This window comes from Anomaloglossus baeobatrachus, chromosome 1 (assembly GCF_048569485.1).
Source record: "Anomaloglossus baeobatrachus isolate aAnoBae1 chromosome 1, aAnoBae1.hap1, whole genome shotgun sequence".
NCBI classification, from domain to species: Eukaryota; Metazoa; Chordata; class Amphibia; order Anura; family Aromobatidae; genus Anomaloglossus; species Anomaloglossus baeobatrachus.
In genome coordinates, this window is record NC_134353.1 from 851,853,698 (window position 1) to 851,877,285 (window position 23,588).

A 23,588-nucleotide genomic window follows, 5' to 3' on the forward strand; every position below is an offset into this window, starting at 1 on the left:
TGCCCTGCACATGAGTTAAGCAACATAGCTAATCAGGAGAATTATACTACATTTCTATGTCGCTTACATCACGTGCAGGGCATTGCAGCTCAGGTATACATGGTTACATCCATTTATATAGTGACACTTAGATGCTCGTGGCTGTAACCAAGGATCACTAAGCTGCAATGCCCTGCACATGAGGTAAGAGACATGGCGATATCAGGAGAACTATACTACATTTTTAATTGGAGGTATTTGCTAATATTGTTATTATTACACCTACTACATATTGGGTTAGGATCTTGGAGATGGGAATAAAACTTTAAGCTTCAGGTTTTCTTTAAGCTTCATTTAGTATGGAGATTTTGCCACTGCAATAGTTATTTAATCTCCACCCAACATGACATATAAATGGTTACAGGAGAGAGGGGGAGGCTACGTGTGACCATAAATAAGCACAGGATGCTGATGAGGTGTCATGGCAGCTATGGTCCTACTGACGGCCCACATGTCTGCCATGTTAATATTCCTATCAGCTTCATTAGTGATCGCTGAATTTACAATACACTGCAATGCTGAACAATTGTAGAGCATTCTCCTTGTATATAGCCAGAATATAAATCACACTGACATCCCGTACACCTCTCCACATTATAGAAGTAAAACAAACAGAAGAACCATTATTTAGTCTCCTTGTTTCCCAAAAAAAAGAGGGAAAGAAAATTAAACAAAAGTGGTATAAAACCTAAAATTCTACCACCACTCTGCTACAATACAGACCCTCATAGACTGTCTATGATGGGAAAAGAATGGTCAGCACAAATAAACAGTTTGTTTTATATTTTTTTAAAGGGAACCTGTCACCACTTTTTTTGCCCTATAAGCTGCAGCCACCACCACTGGGCTCTTATATACAACAATCTAACATGCTGCATATAAGAGCGCAGGCCGCTGTGACAACATAAATAACACTTTATAATACTCCCCTAGAAGGTCGCTCCGGTGCAGACTGGTCAGATGGGTGTCTTCATTCTCGGGGACCGGCGCCTCCCCTTTCGGCCATCTTGGTCTTCCTTATTCTGAAGCCGCGGTGCATGACACGTCTACGTCATACACAAGCACCAGTATTGGGTCCTGCACAGGACCTCAATGCAGACGCGTGTGTATGACGTAAACGCGTCCTGTACCACGGCTTCAGAATAAGGAAGACCAAGATGGCCGAAAGGGGAGGCGCCGGTCCCCGAGAACGAAGACTCCCATGTGACCAGTCTGCACCGGAGCAACCATTAGGTATGTATTATAAAGTGTTTTTTATGTTATACCCCCAGCCTGGGCTCTTATATACAGCATGTTAGAATGCTGTATATAAGAGCCCAGTGGTGGTGGCCGCAGCTTATAGGGCAAAAAAAGTGGTTACAGGTTCCCTTTAATAACATCCTTACATTATATTGTAAACTAAATGGTATCATTCAAAACTACATCTCATCCTTCACCAAAAATAACAAAAACGAAAAAGGAAAATAAGAGCAGGGTGCCATAAGTGGTACGCACGTGCAGTTCTTGTTCACATTATACACGGCAGATTGCGCCTTCATGGCTCCAGAGTAAATTCGGACGAACACCAAGGGTCCACGCTGCCGGTCATGGACAACCTTGAATGCCAGAGCGCACAGATCATCCTTGTACCAGGACCTACAGGAAAATACACATGGTTAGAGTAAAACAGTCTTGAAAGAAATTAAAAATTCAAGAGCAGCCATTTTTATATAATCTGGAAGCCACAAATATCTCAAGAGTTTTGCCAAAACCAGACATTTTATTGTGAGAAACGCTGAAGGGTACTTTACACGCTACGACATTGCTAGCGATCTTGTTAGCGATGTTACACGCCAGATCGCAGATAAGATGCGCCGAGATTGCACATAGGTCATTTTTGTAGCGCCGGCCACATGTGCGATCTCGGTAAATCGTATGTGCGCTCTGGCGTGTTACATCGCTAACGAGATCGCTAGCGATGTTGCAGCGTGTGAAGCACCCCAATGGATTGCGCCACATCTTGTGTGAAACTCCCCTATACATTTTACTCTACAAATCGCAGTAAAGATTTTTACATTTCCATACCCCACTAGGTCCTTCCAGATTATTGTAGGTGTTAGAAATTGTGGCCTGAAGTCAAGACCGTAGAGCACCATTCAGATTGCATTTATGTCTGTATCCAGAGCGTCTGTCTGAAACCTCAAAACACAGGATTCGATTGTGACCGTGACGGAGCCACTGGCCTAAGTAAAGTAAAACGTGGGCACTATTCGCCATTCTGGCGGGATCTATATGTTCCATAGGGCACAATAACGACCACATTCCTGTATCTGTCTGGAGCCCATAGCTTTATACGAAGGGATGCTGATAAGTATTTGGCTTTACCAAGAAAGAAACTAGAAAGGATGATGAAACTTTACATTTATTCCACATACTCTCCACTGATGTCAACCCACTTCTTACATCGGTATTCCAAGTTCTGTAAGCCTAGCAAAAAGGATTTCGATTGTGCCTCAAACCAGGCATCCATAGCAGCCATGGCATCAGAAATGGTGTGACATTTGGTATCCTTGAGGTGTTTCTTTAGGTTTGGAAACAGATGATAGTCGGAGAGAGCTAGATCTGGTGAATAAGGTGGGTGGTCAACCAGCTGGAAGCCCAGCTCTGCCAGTTTTGCCGTGGTCGCTTGTGCAGTGTGAGCGGAGGCGTTGTCTTGCAGGAACAAGATTCCTTTGGACAGCTTGCCGTAACTTTTAGCTTTCAGAGCTGCCTTCAATTGGTCCAAAAGTTCTATGTAATACCTTGCATGGATGGTGGAACCATTTTGAAGGTAGTCCACTAGCAGCACGCCCTCCTTATCCCAGAACACAGACGCCATCACCTTAGTGGCTGATTTTTGCACCCTGAACTTCTTTGGATGAGGAGAATCACTGTGCCTCCACTCTCAACTGCTCCTTGTTTTCAGGGTCATACAAATAAATCCAGGTCTCATCCATAGTGACCAGTCGATCCAGGAAGTTCTTATCAGTCCAGAAACGCTGACAAATGGACCAGGAAGTTTTCACTCGCATGCTTCTCTGATCTGTTGTCAAATATTTAGGGACCCACTTTGCAGAAGCTTCCTCATGTCCAAATGTTTATGGATAATGACACATACACGTTCACGGGAAATCCCCATGATGTCTGCTATTGCTTTAGCTGAAATTCATCAATTCTCCAGTATGAGGTTGTGCACCGCATCAATGATCTCCGGAACAACAACCCCTCTCGGTCGTCCAGGACGTTCCTCATCATTGGTGCTGAAGTGGCCAGTTTTAAATTTGGCAACCCAGTTCTTAACTGTGGAATATGAAGGGCCTTGTTCCCCAATGTCTGCGACATATCACCATGAATATCCTTCATGGACTTTCCTTGCAGAAACAGGAATCACTCCTCTGCTCTCAGTTGCTGTGAATATCGCATGCAGCGATACGTGCTGAAATCGTGGAGTTAGCCCAGCAGGCATGTCAAGCAAAACAAGTGCAGCAGAAAAGCAGCGTATGAGCGGTAGACAAGATAACGAAGGCAGCGTATGAGCGGTAGACAAGATAACGAAGGCAGCGTATGAGCGGTAGACAAGATAACGAAGGCAGCGTATGAGCGGTAGACAAGATAACGAAGGCAGCGTATGAGCGGTAGACAAGACAACGAAGGCAGCGTATGAGCAGTAGACAAGACAACGAAGGCAGCGTATGAGCGGTAGACAAGATAACGAAGGCAGCGTATGAGCGGTAGACAAGATAACAAAGGCAGCGTATGAGCGGTAGACAAAATAACGAAGGCAGCGTATGAGCGGTGGAGAAGATAACGAAGGCAGCGTATGAGCGGTAGACAAAATAACGAAGGCAGCGTATGAGCGGTAGACAAAATAACGAAGGCAGCGTATGAGCGGTAGACAAAATAACGAAGGCAGCGTATGAGCGGTAGACAAGATAACGAAGGCAGCGTATGAGCGGTAGACAAGATAACGAAGGCAGCGTATGAGCGGTAGACAAAATAACGAAGGCAGCGTATGAGCGGTGGAGAAGATAACGAAGGCAGCGTATGAGCGGTAGACAAAATAACGAAGGCAGCGTATGAGCGGTAGACAAAATAACGAAGGCAGCGTATGAGCGGTAGACAAAATAACGAAGGCAGCGTTTGAGCGGTAGACAAGATAACGAAGGCAGCGTATGAGCGGTAGACAAGATAACAAAGGCAGCGTATGAGCGGTAGACAAGATAACGAAGGCAGCGTATGAGCGGTAGACAAAATAACGAAGGCAGCATATGAGCAGTAGACAAGATAACAAAGGCAGCGTATGAGCGGTAGACAAGAAAACGAAGGCAGCGTATGAGTGGTAGACAAGATAATGAAGGCAGCGTATGAGCGGTAGACAAGATAACGAAGGCAGCGTATGAGCGGTAGACAAGATAAGAAAGGCTGATTTTGTTATTTAGCAAATAAGGGAAATGGAGGAAACAGAGATTAAAAGTGGCCGACCCCTTCAACAAGCCAGGAAACCTTTAAATTCCTATTGAACCAATTAGCCATGTCAAATTGATAAATATGAAAGTTCTCTCTCTTTTTTTTTTATTTTAATGACTTTTAATGACCCAGTGACCCACCATTAAATTTACTTACATGAACTCATGGGAACAGTCGTCCGGTGAGGGAAGGTACAACGTGATAGCATCCAACAGGGGCTGAACGCCTTTATTCTTCAGGGCGCTGCCACACAGCACTGGTACTGCCAAGCGAGCCAGCGTAATCCTACGGACGGCCGCCTGTAACTGCACAGAGCAACAGATGTTTATTGCCAAATAAAAAAAAAAAATCCAAGGACCGATCACAATGTGGATACAATTTTCTGTCCTCTACCAACCATCCAACCCCTTTACATTTCTTTACCCTCTGCCCTTTATGCACACGCATTATCTAGCTCCTTCAGCTCCATAGACATTGAATGGAGAGGTGGTGAGCATGTATGATCACTTGGAGCAGTAGCCATACATGCTCACAACCTCTTCATTCAATATCTATGGAGCTGAAGGAGATAGATCATCCATCCACACTCCTCCCGTACTTAAAGCCCCCTGCTCCGATGATCATTGGGGATCTCAGCAGCAGTGCCACCTGAGATCACACATTTATCACTATGCATAGAATATTAATGTTTCTTAAAGGAGAACATCTATAATACTAAAAGGCAAAATACAATACTAGTAATGTCACAGCAGACAAATAATAATAGTAAGATTAATTTTATTTATAAAGTCAACATATGATGTACCACAGAAACTCTACAATTCAGAGGGTACTTGTACAATCAATATTAGACAATACAAAGTAAAGACACATTAGATGGCTTTCAACTAAACACTGGTTTGGTCAGCAGACCATGTGAAGGCTCTTCCGTACTGAAGAGGACATGTTCAGCTGATCGCTCCTGTGTTACCGGAGACCCTCACCAGACATGGCAGCGTATCTCCAGGAGAACAAAGTGATCAGCAGTCCAAAGTCTAACATTCCCGATCAACATCGTCCCCAATAGTGAGTAGCGTGAGGCCCCCATATACATAAAGGCCGCTTTACACGCTGCGACATCGCTAGCATTTGCTGGCGATGTCGAGCGAGATATCTCCCACCCCCGTCGTACAGCCGATATGTGGTGATCGCTGCCTTAGCGAACATTATCGCTACGGCAGCGTCACACGCACATACCTGGTCTGCGACGTCGCTGTGACCGGCGAACTGCCTCCTTTCTAAGGGGGCGGTTCGTTCAGCATCACAGCGACGTCACAACAGCATCACTGAACCGCCGCCCAATAGAAGCGGAGGGGAGGAGATGAGCGAGACGTAACATCCCGCCCACCTCCTTCCGTCCTCATTGCCGACGGCCGCAGGTAAGGTGAGGGTCCTCGTTCCTGCGGTGTCACACGTAGCGATGTGTGCTGCCGCAGGAACGATGAACAACATCGTACATGCAGCAGCAACTATAATTGGGAATAGGGGGGCATGTCACCGATTAGCGATTTTGAACATTTTTGCGACGATTCAAAATCGCTCATAGGTGTCACACGCAACGACATCGCTAACGCGGCCGGATGTGTGTCACAAAATCCGTGACCCCAACGAGATCGCTTGAGCGATGTCATAACGTGTAAAGCGGCCTTTAGTCTGTCGGCCTAACCAATCAATAGCAGTAGTTTTGGCCGACATTAGCCTAATGCGTAAAGGGGTCGTAACACATAGCTGATCAACGCAAACAATAAGACTGAGGATTCGGCACACAAGACCTTCTATAACGAAGGAGGAGTGATACAAAATGTAAAAAATACAAGACTCGCTGTCAGCTGTTCCCAAAGATTGCCACTCATCTGGGGTCCTGTAGCAATTTACATGTCAGTGGTGTATTCTAATGAAAAGTAGACAAACCCTTTAAGACTGTGCTATTGGACCCACATTACAGTGCCTTTAAAAAGTATTCATACCCCATGAACTTTTCCACATTTTTCCTCTTGCAGCCACAAACCTAAATGTATTTTATTGGGATTTTTATGTGATATACCAACACATGTGTAAAAGAAATGATACATGGTTTTCCAAATTTGTACAAAATATAAATCTGAAAATTGTGCCGTGCATTTGTATTCAGCCCCCCTGAGTCAATATTTGTAGGACCACCTTGCGCTGCATTCACTGCTGCATGTCTTTTGGAGTATATTTCTACCAGCTTTGCACATCTAGAGGCTGAAATTGCTGCCCATTCTTCTTTGCATGATAGCTATAGCGCAGTGAGATTGGATGGAGGCATCTGTGGTCAGCAATTTTCAAGATTCTCAATGGGATTTAGGGCTGGCCTGTGACCCATATGAATATGCTTTAATCTAATCCAGTCTATTGTAGCTCTAGCAGTATATTTAGGGTTGTTATCTGGAAGGTGAACCTGAGCACCAGTCTCAAGTCTTTTGCAGCCTCTAACATGTTTTCCTCCAGGATTGCTCTGTATTTAGCTCTATCAATCTTCTCCACTGCTTTACTGATCTCCACAACCTTATCCCTGACCTGCCTGGTGTGTTCCTTTGTTTTCATGATGCAGTTTGATCCCTAATGTTCTCAAACCTCTGAGGCCTTCACAGAGTAGCTGTATTATACTGAGAATAAATTACACACAGGTGGACTCCATTTACTAATCAGGTGATTTCTGGAGGAAATTGGTCACACAACTTTATTTAGGGGTATCAGACTACAGGATGCTGAATACAAATGTACATCACAATTTTCAGATATTAAATTTTAAAATATTTTGAAAACAATGTATCATCTTGTTTACACTTTACAAATACTTTCTACTTAAAGGGGTTATCCGGCTTATTTTGCTTTTTTTTTTTTCATTTCACTATTGGGCTACTTTGGGGCTGGTAAGTAGATAGTAACTACCTAACTTCCCTGCTGTCAGCCCCTCTCCTCCGGCTTAGAGCGGTCATGTGACCGATCCTGTCGGGATTTTGCTGCTTTCTGTGAGGTCATGACTACAGGGGCAGGAGCTTATACTCGCCTTGTAGACGGGCATCACAGCCGACGTCATGTAGCCGCCCTGCTGCTGACCAGGTACTGTGCGCCGGAGTCCCCGCCCCTCCCCACATTTCGTACTTTCGCCGGCCCCATGTGCACTGCTATTGAGCAGGGGTCCTGGACAAACAGGGAAGTCTTACTCGCTGCCGGGGACACCGTCAGTGCTGTTTGCCCAATGGTGTCCTTTATGATGTATGGGGCCCTGGTACCTGTCACCCCCCCCCCCCCCCCCGTGCGCTCTCTCATTCCATGCACTTTATGTCCTCCCTTTGTGATGAGTACCAGCGTCCGGCGCTCCTGCATTTTGAAATCCTGCCGAGAGCAGAGAGCAGGGACGTCATCTGACACCAGCGGTCAGAAGCACTGACCTCTGCATTAGCTCAGCTGTAAGGATGCTGCTCTTATCACAGCGCAGGGGGACAAGAGAGGACGGGGTGAGGGACGGGGGGGGGGAAGAGAAGAGAGTGTACGAGGGGCTGGTGTTGGGCTGAATAGTTACAGGGACTGAGTGTGCAGAGGGCGGGGCTGGACAGTGAGGCCGGGCGGTGCCAGCTGTGACTGTGAGGTTCGGCAGTGTAAAATAGTGAGTTTATGGAGATTTGATTCATAAACTTGATTACATGCATTCATATAATGTATGTATTTTGCCCCATCCCCTTTAAGAGTGTCTTTGTGAATGTTGAATCTGCTAACCAAGGTTTGACATGTTAGAACCAAAGCCATCTGCTATTGTTCGTCAAAGCTTTCAACGTAGGGCTATATTCTATTTGGAATTTGTGCGAAGAACTGAAATTAGCTTTGAGAATCTTCTGTTACACGAAGGTCAAAGTTCAGCGAGCTTCAAAAGAGTTATATATATGTCGAAGTGGTTTAGTTTTACAAGTCTCCACTGCGCAAGACACTTATTTAGCAGAAAATATGAATACGTGATATGACATAAGCTGGAACTAAAAAAGGATAGTTAGTTTTTGTAACGCCATGTAAAGAGATAAGTAGAATCAGGAGGTGGGGTTTGAATTATAAAAGCAGACCACACTTCAAAGAGTAAGGAGAAGAAGGAGAGGTAGAATGGAAGCATTCGACCAGACGATCCACAGAGAGACGGCTTATCACAATATCACAATATCTCATGAGCCAGATCAGACACCCCCATACTTTGCACTGACGAGGGGCAAGCACCCCGAAACACCGTGTCTGCAAATTGGGATTCTGATCTGGCTTATATATCCTGAGTCATATTGCAAAGGATTGTTGAAAATCCACTTGTGACTTTTAGGATCGCTACTTCCAATAGGTGGCGCTGTGCTAGAGTTTGTCTCCTTTACTGGAGAGACAATTTGAATATTTCCCAGAGGGGCATTGCAGCTATAAGTCCCCTTACCTGGCAGCCAGACTGGCTTGCAAAGTCTCCTTAAGGAGAATAGTGTTCCCCCGTGGTCCCCACATAGCTTTCTCATGAGCCAGATCAGACACCCCCATACTTTGCACTGACGAGGGGCAAGCACCCCGAAACACCGTGTCTGCAAATTGGGATTCTGATCTGGCTTATATATCCTGAGTCATATTGCAAAGGATTGTTGAAAATCCACTTGTGACTTTTAGGATCGCTACTTCCAATAGGTGGCGCTGTGCTAGAGTTTGTCTCCTTTACTGGAGAGACAATTTGAATATTTCCCAGAGGGGCATTGCAGCTATAAGTCCCCTTACCTGGCAGCCAGACTGGCTTGCAAAGTCTCCTTAAGGAGAATAGTGTTCCCCCGTGGTCCCCACATAGCTTTCTCATGAGCCAGATCAGACACCCCCATACTTTGCACTGACGAGGGGCAAGCACCCCGAAACACCGTGTCTGCAAATTGGGATTCTGATCTGGCTTATATATCCTGAGTCATATTGCAAAGGATTGTTGAAAATCCACTTGTGACTTTTAGGATCGCTACTTCCAATAGGTGGCGCTGTGCTAGAGTTTGTCTCCTTTACTGGAGAGACAATTTGAATATTTCCCAGAGGGGCATTGCAGCTATAAGTCCCCTTACCTGGCAGCCAGACTGGCTTGCAAAGTCTCCTTAAGGAGAATAGTGTTCCCCCGTGGTCCCCACATAGCTTTCTCATGAGCCAGATCAGACACCCCCATACTTTGCACTGACGAGGGGCAAGCACCCCGAAACACCGTGTCTGCAAATTGGGATTCTGATCTGGCTTATATATCCTGAGTCATATTGCAAAGGATTGTTGAAAATCCACTTGTGACTTTTAGGATCGCTACTTCCAATAGGTGGCGCTGTGCTAGAGTTTGTCTCCTTTACTGGAGAGACAATTTGAATATCACAGCGATGTAAGATAAACTCTGTTTTTTCTCTACTTATCTGTCTACCCATCTATTAACTCAAGCCAAGACAGTAACTTTTCTGTAATGACTGTAACTACAACTTTTATCTGAATAAATCCATATATGTTTTTGCACCTATTTTGCTCCAATCATTAATATACTGGCTTTGCATATGTCACGTCAAACCGTATTTTTAACATATTTGGCGAGCATCAGCCTGAATGATTGAGAGGCACAGCTGTTTTCTGTGCGTGGTGATTTTTTTTTTTTTTTTTTCACACTGCCTTTTGCTGGAAGACTTTTTTTCTCACGTCATTCCCTGCCCTTTGTCCGAGAAGGGGGGTCAGTGCAGTAAAAAAAATCTCTGTCCAAGTAATGCAGGCAAAGACGATACACTGTGTCTACATCACGGGACCTTAGAGAGGTTTAACGTGACAAGCTGCACGGAGGTCGTATGTGTCAAAGCCTTGACGGACATCTGAGGACTTCCAATTCCAGGACGATCGATCCATAGACGATTGGAGCCATTCCAGGACCATCAATCCATAGACGATTGGAGCCATTCCAGGACTATTGACCCATAGACGATTGGAGCCATTCCAGGACAAGCATCACATATTGGTGAGATATGGATTTCATTCATGATTATTCTAGTAACAGTAATGTAGTGTATTCTTTTGACCATACACATACTGAAGCACAGTTATGGTCAAATTTGTACCGGCAATGTGAACTTGAGAATACTAAGTTAGATAAGAAGTTTTTTACTGTGAAACGGTTACAGAAAAAGATACAGAATGTATTGGGTATGGTATACACTTACAACTCCATGGTGGGTGGGGCACAGCCATATGCACACACCATCTGCATGGTGACTGATACACCCATTACAACAGATACACCCAATACAACAGATACCCACATCACAGATGCAGAAACAACAGATTGTCCAAATTGTTCGATATTAGCAGAACATATCGAACATCTGGAGGATCAGTTGGAAACAAGAGCAGATTTAATATCAAAATTACGGAAAGATATTAAATATGTATCTGTTAATACGAGACAGAACAAGACAGATGCTTCCCCGTCACCTGCCTCAGGTTCAGACATACCGGACAGGCTGGATACAGCCGAGGACGAGAGTCTGAATGAGGAGGGACTTCGCAAAAAGAAGTTACATGATAAGGCCGCCCGTCTTAACATTAAAATCCATGACCAATTAATGAAAATCATTAAAGACATACCCAAATATGATGATAAAATGGACGCCTTTCATAATGCGGACATTTTTGAGTCACATTCGGATAAATATAATCTGACGAATGAACAGAGAAACAAGATTTTCAGGGTATGGCTTCCCTCCCACATGGCAAAAAGGTTACAAGCAACACCTAGGCCAAACGAACACGATGACCTGATCCATGACACAAAGGAAGATAGGCTGAGACAGTTAATTCTCTTTACCACAGGAGAGTCTACCCCAACAGTCGAATTGTTAGAAAACGTTAAGACACACATACAGGAGGATCCATTTGTCTTTTTAGTGAAATTCGAACAGGCCTATAGAATGGTACTGGAAATCGGAGCTGATCAAGAACCGACTTCCATGGTCAAGGCCTTTGTTAAAAAGTTTAAATATTTGGACCCTGCTTCATTCGAAATAGCTTCTAGGATGGAAAGTCTACAAGAGGCCACGTCATTTATTGATAGAATACGTAGACGAATGAAGCAAAATCAGGTAAAGTCAAAAATAGCCGTGATAGAGGGGACCACTGACACATTAGTATCCCAGGAAAAACAGACCAAAAACAAAAAACCGGTGTTGAATTCTAAAAACAAGAATTCAGGGGGGGGGTAACAGAAAGAGCAATATCCACTGCTTTTTCTGTGGCCTACCCGGACATCTGAAGTGGGAATGCAAGAAATTCCTGATGGCGGGAGCTGAGGAAAGGCTGGGTAAAGAAAATGGACTGATGCCAAACACATCCAGTGCACCTCCCCCATCTTCAGCACCTCCACCTTCATACACGCCCACTCATACTGACAACAGAAATAACCAATCACTATATGCACCTCTTACCAGACAAATAAGGGAAATGACCATACAGGGATTGGATGGAAGAAGCAAGACACCTGCTGCTCTTCTCCCTTCTCCATCCTCCTGACTAGCAAAGCCGGTGCCCAGGCTCCATCCACTGGAATTTGTTACTCGAGTTTCAATGGATAGCTGTGGTCGACCATTTTTAAAGGTAAATCTTGAAGGTCAGGAAGTAACATTTCTCCTTGATACAGGTGCGCAATTGAGTGTCACAAATGTTGATTTACATTTAAAGCCAGATTCCCCTGTATGTACAATTGTTGGTTTCAGTGGTAAAAATGGAACAAAGGTGACATTAGCGCAGGATGTTTCTTTGGAAATACCTGGTTTTTTGAAAATGAAAATGGATATTTGGTGTTGTCAGGATACTGAGAATATAATTGGCACTGATTTTATGGAAAAGCATGGCTGGATTATTGATTTGGGTAACAAAACAGTTTGGAAAGACTCCAACGGTTGTAAGGCGGTAGTTATTGATCCAAATGAATATAGTCATGTCGGGACCATTTGTTTGACCGATGTAGTGTCAGCAGATCATTTGTGGCCTGAAACTGGTGGTGATGAAGTATTGACTGAGTTAGTACAGCGGTTTCCTTCTTTATGGGCTCAGTACAGGAATGAGGTTGGAACTATGAAGGACGTGATTGTTAAAATTGAAGGCCGAGACCCGCCTCCACAGCGTCAGTATAAGTTGCCTCCGGAGTCAGTTGCTCCGATGTCTAAAATTATACAAGAATTGTTGGCTCAAGGTGTCATACGTAAGGCAAATTCTGTTTGTAACAATCCATTGTGGTGTGTTCTGAAAAGCGATGGTAGCTATCGGATGTTGTTGGACTTGAGGATGTTCAATAAGTTTACTCCCAATGTTGCACAGATTGTAGCTGATACACATGACATGATGTCGAGATTGGATGCAAAGGCAAAGTATTTCTCAGTACTGGATATCAGTAATGGTTTTTTCAGTATACCGATTGAGAAAAGTTGTCAATATAGGCTTGCATTCAATCACCTGGATCAACAATTCGTATGCTGTAGGCTTCCTCAGATAACAGAGAGAGGTAGTAGAACGGGGCTTTAAAGAACCGCGCCAAGGATCCCAGATGTAATCTTGAATTAATGTACTTTTTATTTTGGCACAGGTCTACGCGTTTCAGGAGGCTCAGCTCCCTTCCTCAGGACCAGCAGGCACAAGATACATCAAATCTTTGATGTATCTTGTGCCTGCTGGTCCTGAGGAAGGGAGCTGAGCCTCCTGAAACGCGTAGACCTGTGCCAAAATAAAAAGTACATTAATTCAAGATTACATCTGGGATCCTTGGCGCGGTTCTTTAAAGCCCCGTTCTACTACCTCTCTCTGTTATCAGCCGCGTGGGGTACTGCTGCCTTGATCCACACACATGCTGCTACAGGAGTTGTGCCTGTCACAACCCTGATTGGTGAGTAGGATTACTCTTCTTTTACCCCCTGTTTGTCAGGGTAAGACCCTATGCGCTTTCATTTCCACAGGTTCTTTTTTTGCCTCTGCGTAGGCTTCCTCAGGGCGCAAGTATGTCGCCAAGCATTTTTCATCAGGCGCTAGCGAACGTTTTGTCGAAATTTTCTCGTCCGGAATGTTTATTGCAATATGTGGACGATATCTTGTTGAGTACAGAGAACAAGGAGTTGCACGTGATTTTGCTTGCAGAATTGTTTGAGCTGCTGCATGATGCAGGTTTAAAACTGAATACCAAAAAGGTCAAGCTGATGCAGACTGAGGTCAGGTTTTTAGGAGTTCTGCTAAATCCAGGTGCACGGCGACCCCTACAGGACAGAAATGAGGCAATTGCATCTCTTTCAATTCCAACATCACACAAGGCACTAAGACATTTTTTAGGACTTGTAAATTACTCAAGGGATTTCATTGAAAATTTTGCTGACAAAGCCAGACCTTTGTATGATCTTTTAAAAGGTGATAATGATGATTATTTTGGTCCCTGGAGTGTCGAACAGGAAAAAGCCTTCACACAATTGAAACATGATCTACAACACGCACCTGCGTTAAGTATGGTGGAAAAGAACGCACCTTTTGCGCTTCAAGCACACACTTCAGAGACAAGCATCTCTGTGGTTTTGCTGCAGCTGCAAGGGGGGGAATGGAGAATCTTGGGTTACTTCTCTAAGCTTCTCTCACCTGTTGAGAGGGGGTTTGAGGTGTGCGCAAGACACCTGGTGGGAGTGTATTTTGCGATAAAAATCACTCAACACATCATCGGGTTCCAAAAGGTTATTCTCCAAACGCCACATTCCACACTGAAACTTCTCTTTGAGAAAAACATCCCAGGTGTGTCACATCAGAGATTTGCCCATTGGTTGCTCTCATTGTCTCCAAATCAAATTGAGGTAGATTATAAGGCCAAATATGTTCTTCCTCAATTGATGCAGTATGAAGGACAAACCCATGATTGCATACAAACGTTCCATGAACCAAGTCCATCTCTCTTCAGACGACAGTCGGAAGATGCAGATGAACCTATGTTTGTAGACGGTTCTAGATTTTTTCTGGAAGGACACTATCACACAGGATATGGAATTTTCTATTCCAAGCGAGGACAAGTGGTAAAACACAAGTTACCGAGTCATTTCTCAGCTCAAAGGGCAGAGATAGAAGCGGTAAGAATGGTCCTACAGCTGAATGAAGCTGATGATCAAACTCCAATGGTAATCTACAGTGATAGCTCCTATGTTGTCAGATCCCTAACTGATTACCTGCCTGTTTGGGAAGAAGGGAATTTTGTTTACTTACCGTAAATTCCTTTTCTTCTAGCTCCAATTGGGAGACCCAGACAATTGGGTGTATAGCTACTGCCTCCGGAGGCCACACAAAGCAGTACACTTAAAAGTGTAAGGCCCCTCCCCTTCTGCCTATACACCCCCCGTGGGATCACGGGCTCCTCAGTTTTAGTGCAAAAGCAAGAAGGAGGAAAGCCAATAACTGGTTTAAAAAACAAATTCGATCCGACGAAACATCGGAGAACTGAAACCATTCAACATGAAACAACATGTGTACCCGAAAAAACAAAAATCCCTAAGAAAACAGGGCGGGTGCTGGGTCTCCCAATTGGAGCTAGAAGAAAAGGAATTTACGGTAAGTAAACAAAATTCCCTTCTTTATCGCTCCTAATTGGGAGACCCAGACAATTGGGACGTCCAAAAGCAGTCCCTGGGTGGGTAAAATAACACCTCGTGATAGGGCCGTAAAAACAGCCCTTTCCTACAGGTGGGCAACCGCCGCCTGAAGGACTTGTCTACCTAGGCTGGCGTCCGCCGAAGCGTAGGTATGCACCTGATAATGCTTGGTAAAAGTGTGCAGACTCGACCAGGTAGCCGCCTGGCACACCTGCTGAGCCGTAGCCTGGTGCCGTAATGCCCAGGACGCACCCACGGCTCTGGTAGAATGGGCCTTCAGCCCTGAGGGAACCGGAACCCCAGCAGAACGGTAGGCTTCAAGAATTGGTTCCTTGATCCACCGAGCCAGGGTGGATTTGGAAGCTTGCGACCCTTTACGCTGACCAGCGACAAGGACAAAGAGTGCATCCGAGCGGCGCAGAGGCGCCGTGCGGGAAATGTAGATTCTGAGTGCTCTCACCAGATCCAACAAATGCAAATCCTTTTCACATTGATGAACTGGATGAGGACACCAAGAAGGTAAGACGATATCCTGATTGAGATGAAAGGGGGATACCACCTTAGGGAGAAACTCCGGAATTGGGCGCAGAACCACCTTATCCTGGTGGAACACCAGGAAGGGAGATTTGCATGACAGCGCTGCTAGCTCGGACACTCTCCGAAGAGACGTGACCGCTACTAGAAAAACCACTTTCTGTGACAGGCGAGAAAGGGAAACATCCCTCATAGGCTCGAAAGGCGGCTTCTGGAGAGCAATTAGAACCTTGTTCAGATCCCAGGGCTCTAACGGCCGCTTGTAAGGAGGGACGATATGACAAACCCCTTGCAGGAACGTGCGTACCTGAGGAAGTCGTGCTAGGCGTTTCTGAAAAAATACAGACAGCGCTGAGACCTGTCCTTTAAGAGAGCCTAGCGACAAACCTTTTTCCAAACCGGATTGCAGGAAGGAAAGAAGAGTAGACAATGCAAATGGCCAGGGAGAGACTCCCTGAGCAGAGCACCAAGATAAGAAAATCTTCCACGTCCTGTGGTAGATCTTGGCGGAAGATGGTTTTCTAGCCTGTCTCATGGTGGCAATGACCTCTTGAGATAATCCTGAAGACGCTAGGATCCAGGACTCAATGGCCACACAGTCAGGTTCAGGGCCGCAGAATTCTGATGGAAAAACGGCCCTTGGGACAACAAGTCTGGTCGGTCTGGAAGTGCCCACGGTTGGCCTACCGTGAGGTGCCAGAGATCCGGGTACCACGACCTCCTCGGCCAGTCTGGAGCGACGAGGATGGCGCGGCGGCAGTCGGACCTGATCTTGCGCAGCACTCTGGGCAACAGTGCCAGAGGTGGGAACACATAAGGTAGCCGGAACTGCGACCAATCTTGAACTAAGGCGTCCGCCGCCAGAGCTCGGTGATCGTGAGAGCGTGCCATGAAAGCCGGGACCTTGTTGTTGTGCCGGGACGCCATTAGGTCGACGTCCGGCATCCCCCAGCGGTGACAGATCTCCTGAAACACGTCCGGGTGAAGAGACCATTCCCCTGCGTCCATACCCTGGCGACTGAGGAAGTCTGCTTCCCAGTTTTCCACGCCTGGGATGTGAACTGCGGATATGGTGGATGTCATGTTTTCCACCCACGTCAGAATCCGCCGGACTTCCTGGAAGGCTTGCCGACTGCGTGTTCCTCCTTGGTGGTTGATGTATGCCACCGCTGTGGAGTTGTCCGACTGAATTCGGATTTGCTTGCCTTCCAGCCACTGCTGGAAGGCTAGTAGGGCAAGATACACTGCTCTGATTTCCAGAACATTGATCTGAAGGGTGGACTCTTGCTGAGTCCACGTACCTTGAGCCCTGTGGTGGAGAAAAACTGCTCCCCACCCTGAAAGACTCGCGTCTGTCGTAACCACCGCCCAGGATGGGGGTAGAAAGGACCTTCCTTTTGACAATGAGGTGGGAAGAAGCCACCACCGAAGAGATTCCTTGGCCGCCTGAGAAAGAGAGACGTTCCTGTCGAGGGACGTCGACTTCCCGTCCCATTGACGGAGAATGTCCCATTGTAGTGGACGCAGATGAAACTGCGCGAAAGGGACTGCCTCCATTGTTGCTACCATCTTCCCTAGGAAGTGCATGAGGCGTCTCAAGGGGTGTGACTGGCCTTGAAGGAGAGATTGCACCCCTGTCTGTAGTGAACGCTGTTTGTCCAGCAGAAGCTTCACTATCGCTGAGAGATTATGAAACTCCATGCCAAGATATGTTAGCGATTGGGTCGGGGTCAGATTTGACTTTGAAAAGTTGATGATCCACCCGAAACTCTGGAGAGTCTCCAGCACAACGTTCAGGCTGTGTTGGCATGCCTCTTGAGAGGGTGCCTTGACCAGTAGATCGTCCAAATACAGGATCACAGAGTGACCTTGAGAGTGCAGGACTGCTACTACTGCTGCCATGACCTTGGTGAAGACCCGTGGGGCTGTCGCCAGCCCGAAAGGCAGAGCTACGAACTGAAGGTGTTCGTCTCCTATAACGAAGCGTAGAAAACGCTGATGCTCTGGAGCAATCGGCACGTGGAGATAAGCATCCTTGATGTCTATTGATGCTAGGAAATCTCCTTGAGACATTGAGGCGATGACGGAGCGGAGGAATTCCATCCGGAACCGCCTGGTTTTCACGTGCTTGTTGAGCAGTTTTAGATCCAGAACGGGACGGAAAGACCCGTCCTTTTTTGGCACCACAAACAAATTGGAGTAAAAACCGTGACCTTGCTCCTGAAGAGGAACAGGGGTCACCACTCCTTCTGCCTTTAGAGTGCACACCGCTTGCAGAAGAGCATCGGCTCGGTCGGGAGGTGGAGAAGTTCTGAAGAATCGAGTTGGAGGACGAGAACTGAACTCTATCCTGTACCCGTGAGACAGAATGTCTCTCACCCAACGGTCTTTGACCTGTGGCAGCCAAATGTCGCCAAAGCGGGAGAGCCTGCCACCGACCGAGGATGCGGAGAGAGGAGGCCGAAAGTCATGAGGAAGCCGCCTTGGTAGCGGTTCTTCCGGCTGTCTTTTTTGGGCGTGACTGAGCCCGCCAAGAATCTGAGCTCCTCTGATCCTTTTGAGTCCTTTTGGACGAGGAGAATCGGGACCTGCCCGAGCCTCGAAAGGACCGAAACCTCGACTGTCCCCTCCTCTGTTGGGGTTTGTTTTGTCTGGGCTGAGGTAAGGATGAATCCTTACCCTTGGACTGTTTAATGATTTCATCCAAACGCTCACCAAACAGTCGGTCACCAGAAAATGGCAAACTGGTTAAGCACTTTTTGGAAGCAGAATCTGCCTTCCATTCCCTTAACCACAAGGCTCTGCGTAAAACCACGGAGTTGGCGGACGCCACTGCCGTACGGCCCGTAGAGTCCAGGACAGCATTAATCGCGTAAGACGCAAATGCAGACATTTGAGAGGTTAAGGATGCCACCTGCGGAACAGATGTACGTGTGACCGTGTCAATCTGTGTAAGACCAGCTGAAATAGCTTGGAGTGCCCATACGGCTGCGAATGCTGGAGCAAACGACGCGCCGATAGCTTCATAGATGGATTTCAACCAGAGCTCCATCTGTCTGTCAGTGGCATCTTTAAGTGCAGCCCCATCTTCCACTGCAACTATGGATCTAGCCGCAAGCCTGGAGATTGGAGGATCCACCTTGGGACACTGGGTCCAGCCCTTGACCACGTCAGGGGGAAAGGGATAACGTGTATCCTTAAGTCGTTTGGAGAAACGCTTATCTGGATAAGCGTGGTGTTTCTGGACTGACTCTCTAAAGTCAGAGTGGTCCAGAAAAGTACTTAATTTACGCTTGGGATACCTGAAATGGAATTTCTCCTGCTGTGAAGCTGACTCCTCCACTGGAGGAGCTGGGGGAGAAATATCCAACATTCTATTGATGGACGCTATAAGATCATTCACTATGGCGTCACCATCAGGAGTATCCAGATTGAGAGCGGTCTCAGGATCAGAATCCTGATCAGCTACCTCCGCCTCATCATACAGAGAGTCCTCCTGCTGGGACCCTGACCAGTGTGATGAAGTCGAGGGCCGCTCATAGCGAGCCCGCTTAGGCTGTCTGGGACTGTCGTCCGTGTCAGAGCCTTCACCCTGGGATGCATGGGACACCCCCGGAGCCCGGAGCTGTTCCAACTGAGGGGGACCAGGGAGCAATGATTCAACAGTGCCCATGGTCTGAGTTACTGGTCTAGACTGCAAAGTTTCTAGAATTTTAGTCATAGTCACAGACAATCTATCCGCAAAAACTGCAAACTCCGTCCCTGTCACCTGGACAGTATTCACAGGTGGTTCTCCCTGGGTCACCTCTAGCAGAGGCCCCGGCCGAGCAAGTGCCACAGGGGCTGAGCACTGCACACAATGGGAGTCAGTGGAACCTGCAGGTAGAGTAGCCTCACATGCGGTACAAGCAGCATAGAAAGCCTGTGCCTTGGCACCCTTGCTTTTTTCGGATGACATGCTGTTGTCTCCTCTGAGTAATCTAGGAGGGTATATAGCCAAGAATCACCAGCGACCGTACAGTGCAATGTATAGCATGCAAGCATAAAAATACAAATGAACACTTCGGCACTAGTGGGGTCAGCACCAGAGGTGCCGCTTACCGCCCGCGGAAACGCGGGTGTGTGGTCGCCAGAATCCCGTGTCTGGGTCTCCCAGAACTTGTCTCCCCTCTCCAGCTCAGACTGCACACAGGAATGGCTGCCGGCGTTCTGTGAAGAGGGGCGGACCGTGGGCGTGCCTCAGACAAAGTGCGGGAAACTGGCGTCCCACTGTGTCCAGTGTGAGGGCTGGAGTATGTAAAATAGACTCCAGCCCCCTGCGCTGATGTTCTGTACAGCGTCCCGCCCTTCCCCTGACTGGCAGGCCTGGGGGCGGGAACGAAGCGAAACTAGGCCGCAAAAGCCGGGGACTCGAGTAATAAGCGCGGCCGTCATATATGCACGGCCAGCGTGGAAGTCCCCGGCGCACCACAAGTCCCAGCCGCGCCGCAGTGTAAACTGACAGCAGCGGCCGGCGCGGCAGTTCCCAATACATTAACTCACTCAGCAGAGCTGTAGTGAGTAGTGGCACAAGCGCGCAGCGCTGTTGTCCCCGGCGCACTAACACACCCAGCAATGCTGCAGTGTGTCTGCGCGCGGTCTGTACGGGGACACAGAGTACCTTGACGTAGCAGGGCCATGTCCCTGACGATACTCAGCTCCATATCCAGCAGATTCCCCAGCGGCTGTGGATGGAGCACGGTCTCAGTGCCTGGAGACCGGTAAAATCCCACTTCACCCAGAGCCCTAAGGGGGATGGGGAAGGAAGCAGCATGTGGGCTCCAGCCTCCGTACCCGCAATGGGTACCTCAACCTTAACAAACACCGCCGACAAAAGTGGGGTGAGAAGGGAGCATGCTGGGGGCCCTAGTATGGGCCCTCTTTTCTTCCATCCGACATAGTCAGCAGCTGCTGCTGACTAAACAGTGGAGCTATGCGTGGATGTCTGACCTCCTTCGCACAAAGCATGAAAACTGAGGAGCCCGTGATCCCACGGGGGGTGTATAGGCAGAAGGGGAGGGGCCTTACACTTTTAAGTGTACTGCTTTGTGTGGCCTCCGGAGGCAGTAGCTATACACCCAATTGTCTGGGTCTCCCAATTAGGAGCGATAAAGAAAGGAGAGGCTACGTGGATTCCTCCAACAAAGCCTTGCTGCACCGTGATACTCTAGAATCAATTTTTGAGATGGCATCTAGGGCCCCAAATAGATTTGCTATAGTGAAAGTCGCTGCACATCAAAGATCTGATGAGGAGTTATCTGTAGGAAATGCAACCGCAGATGCTCTAGCCAAAGAAGCTGCCCTGACTGGAGAGGAAGTGTTTGACTCTGAACCTTCTGAGAATTCAGCGGTTCAAAGAGCAGACACATACATACCTTCATTTGCAGAAGAACAGAGAAAAGATCCTTCTCTTGTTACTTCTCAGGATGATCCAAAACCTCCTTTTATCTGTGAAAATGGGGTTTTGTGTCACAATTCAAATGGAGAATTGCGTCCCGTTGTACCAAAACATCTACAGGTAGAATTCACTCGATACAACCATGAGAGTTTAGGTCACTTGGGACAACAGAAATTGTTAGTCATTCTCAAGGAGAAATTTTATTGGGAAAAAATGGACGAGAAAGTTCAAAGTGTTGTACTATCACGTCTCATTTGTGCCCAAATAAATCCAAGACCTAAAGGACAGAAGCCACCACTTCTACGAATCGCACCTGCAGATGGTCCATGGTCTACACTGCAGATAGACTATATTGGTCCTTTACCCTCAGGTAAACATGGTCTCAGGTATGCATTGATTGTGGTAGATGTGTTCTCAAAATGAGTAGAAATATTACCTGTTAGGAAAGATGATGCTTTGTCCACAGCAAGGGAATTGGTACAACATGTCTTTTGTACTTGGGGGATCCCAAGGATGATTACCTCCGATCGAGGAAGCCATTTCACAGGTAAAATCATGCAAACTGCTTGTGCTATTCTAGGGGCATGACAGCAATTTCATGTCCCCTATCATCCACAATCTGCGGGAATTGTGGAAAGAATGAATAGAACTATCAAATCCAGAATTGCAAAGATGCTTTTGGACAAAGGTAACACTTGGGTTGACAAAGTACCTTTCATACTCATGAGTATAAGAGGTTCAATCTCTTCTACAACTCAATTCACTCCGTTTGAGTTGATGACGGGAAGAAAAATGCCATTGTGGTTTCCACATGAGTCATTTTTATCCACTCCACAAAAAGATGCTATCTCAAGGTCCCAATGGTTGAGATCGCTACAGGAGAACCTGAAAGCGATTCTGCCATATGCGGCATCGAGAATGCAGAAAATGGAGCCACCCTATGAGTCCAAATTCAAGAAAGGTGCTCTAGTGATGATCAAAACCTTTCGCAAGAGTGGTCCATGGGAGTGTAATTGGGAAGGTCCTTTTGAAGTCCTTGAGACTATGGGACAAGTCATGATTCTTGTGCAACGAGTGTCAAATGTGGTAAAAAAGACCCGGAAAACACAAAAAGTATTTGTGACAAAATAATGATACTGCATTTCTTTCCAGGAAGAAATGGATTCCTGTAAGAACTGGAATAAAGAACCTAAAGACCTTGAAGGAAAGATGACATCAAGCCTTCTGGAGAAAGAACATCTTCCCAAGCTCAAGAAAAGCTTCTATGTGATGGGATCTACTTTCCTGCTGCTTTGCTTTATTTCAGTCATTGTTTACATGTTACATCAAGGAACAATCGCCAATGATGTGAATGAGAGGACTAGAGAGATTCAACATTCACGAAGACCGAGAGGATCAGAGACATTGAACTTACTGACAGAACATCACGGATGATTCTGTGGAGATAACAGGAAATATCTGCATGGGATATGGAACAAAATGTTGCATTGAATTACATTTCGTACACGACACAGACATAATATTACATGCTATTGCAGGACCTAAAACTAGATTCACACAATTACAAGGAGAATATGTACACAATAATAAAACGGGTACATGGGAATGTTCTCCTACAGATGTACTATACTGGAACATAGAGATCAGAGGTGATGAACCTGCTGTATGGTCCGGTGATATTACAAATGACATGATTGCTAGGGGAAAGTTTGGAAGATCCAAAACAGAAATTTTGTTAAAAACTCAGGTTTTTGGGAAAATTCTGGATCCTTCTTTACTCTCCATTACAGAAGGAGATAAAGATTGGGTTAAAACATGGAATTTCCAGATAACACGGGAACCTGTGCAAGTTCAGGTATCTGTAGCGTTTACCGTTACTAACACTATAGTTCCGGAAATAAGGGTTTCACCACAGACAGTACATAACAGAGAAAATACATTTCCTATAATGTTAAAATGTAACACAAGGTTGAAATTGCCTTCTGAGTCTTTGTTGACATGGACCAAGAATTCATCATTTTTGGGAAGTTTTTTAAACAGTCCAACTAATGTCATTCACAGAGGTCAGATTGGTAATATCAGATGGATGGATGATAATTTCATTTTTTCCATAGAGAATCCATCTTCCAGGGACTCTGGAATTTACCAGTGTTGCGTTGAAACAAAGACACATTACAGACATTGTAAAGACGTTAGTGTGAATATTTGGTCAGCAGCAGATAGTGCATGCACAGACACGAGGTTCATGCCGTCTACTCCTTTCCAAATTAATCAATTTCAGTCTAAGTCCTTATTAAGGGATGGAGAATTTATGACAATGGTATGGACCTTCAATATGTCTCATTGGAAGATCTCTACCAGGTTTCCTCAGTGTCAATCACATCTCATAAACATGGAGATGGGGATAGAAC

At 46.3% G+C, this 23,588-nt stretch overlaps 1 protein-coding gene across 1 annotated transcript in view; it reads right to left on the minus strand.

Annotated features, from left to right (window-relative positions):
• The window catches only part of GFM2 (GTP dependent ribosome recycling factor mitochondrial 2), a 121,693-nt gene that overhangs the window by 35,604 nt on the left and 62,501 nt on the right, over nucleotides 1-23,588 (minus strand). The window contains exons 12-13 of the mRNA XM_075325388.1: nucleotides 4,681-4,829; nucleotides 1,534-1,674 (exon numbers count right to left, since the gene is read on the minus strand). Of these exons, the coding sequence (XP_075181503.1) occupies nucleotides 1,534-1,674; nucleotides 4,681-4,829 (290 nt within the window). The remainder of the gene's footprint in view (nucleotides 1-1,533; nucleotides 1,675-4,680; nucleotides 4,830-23,588) is intronic.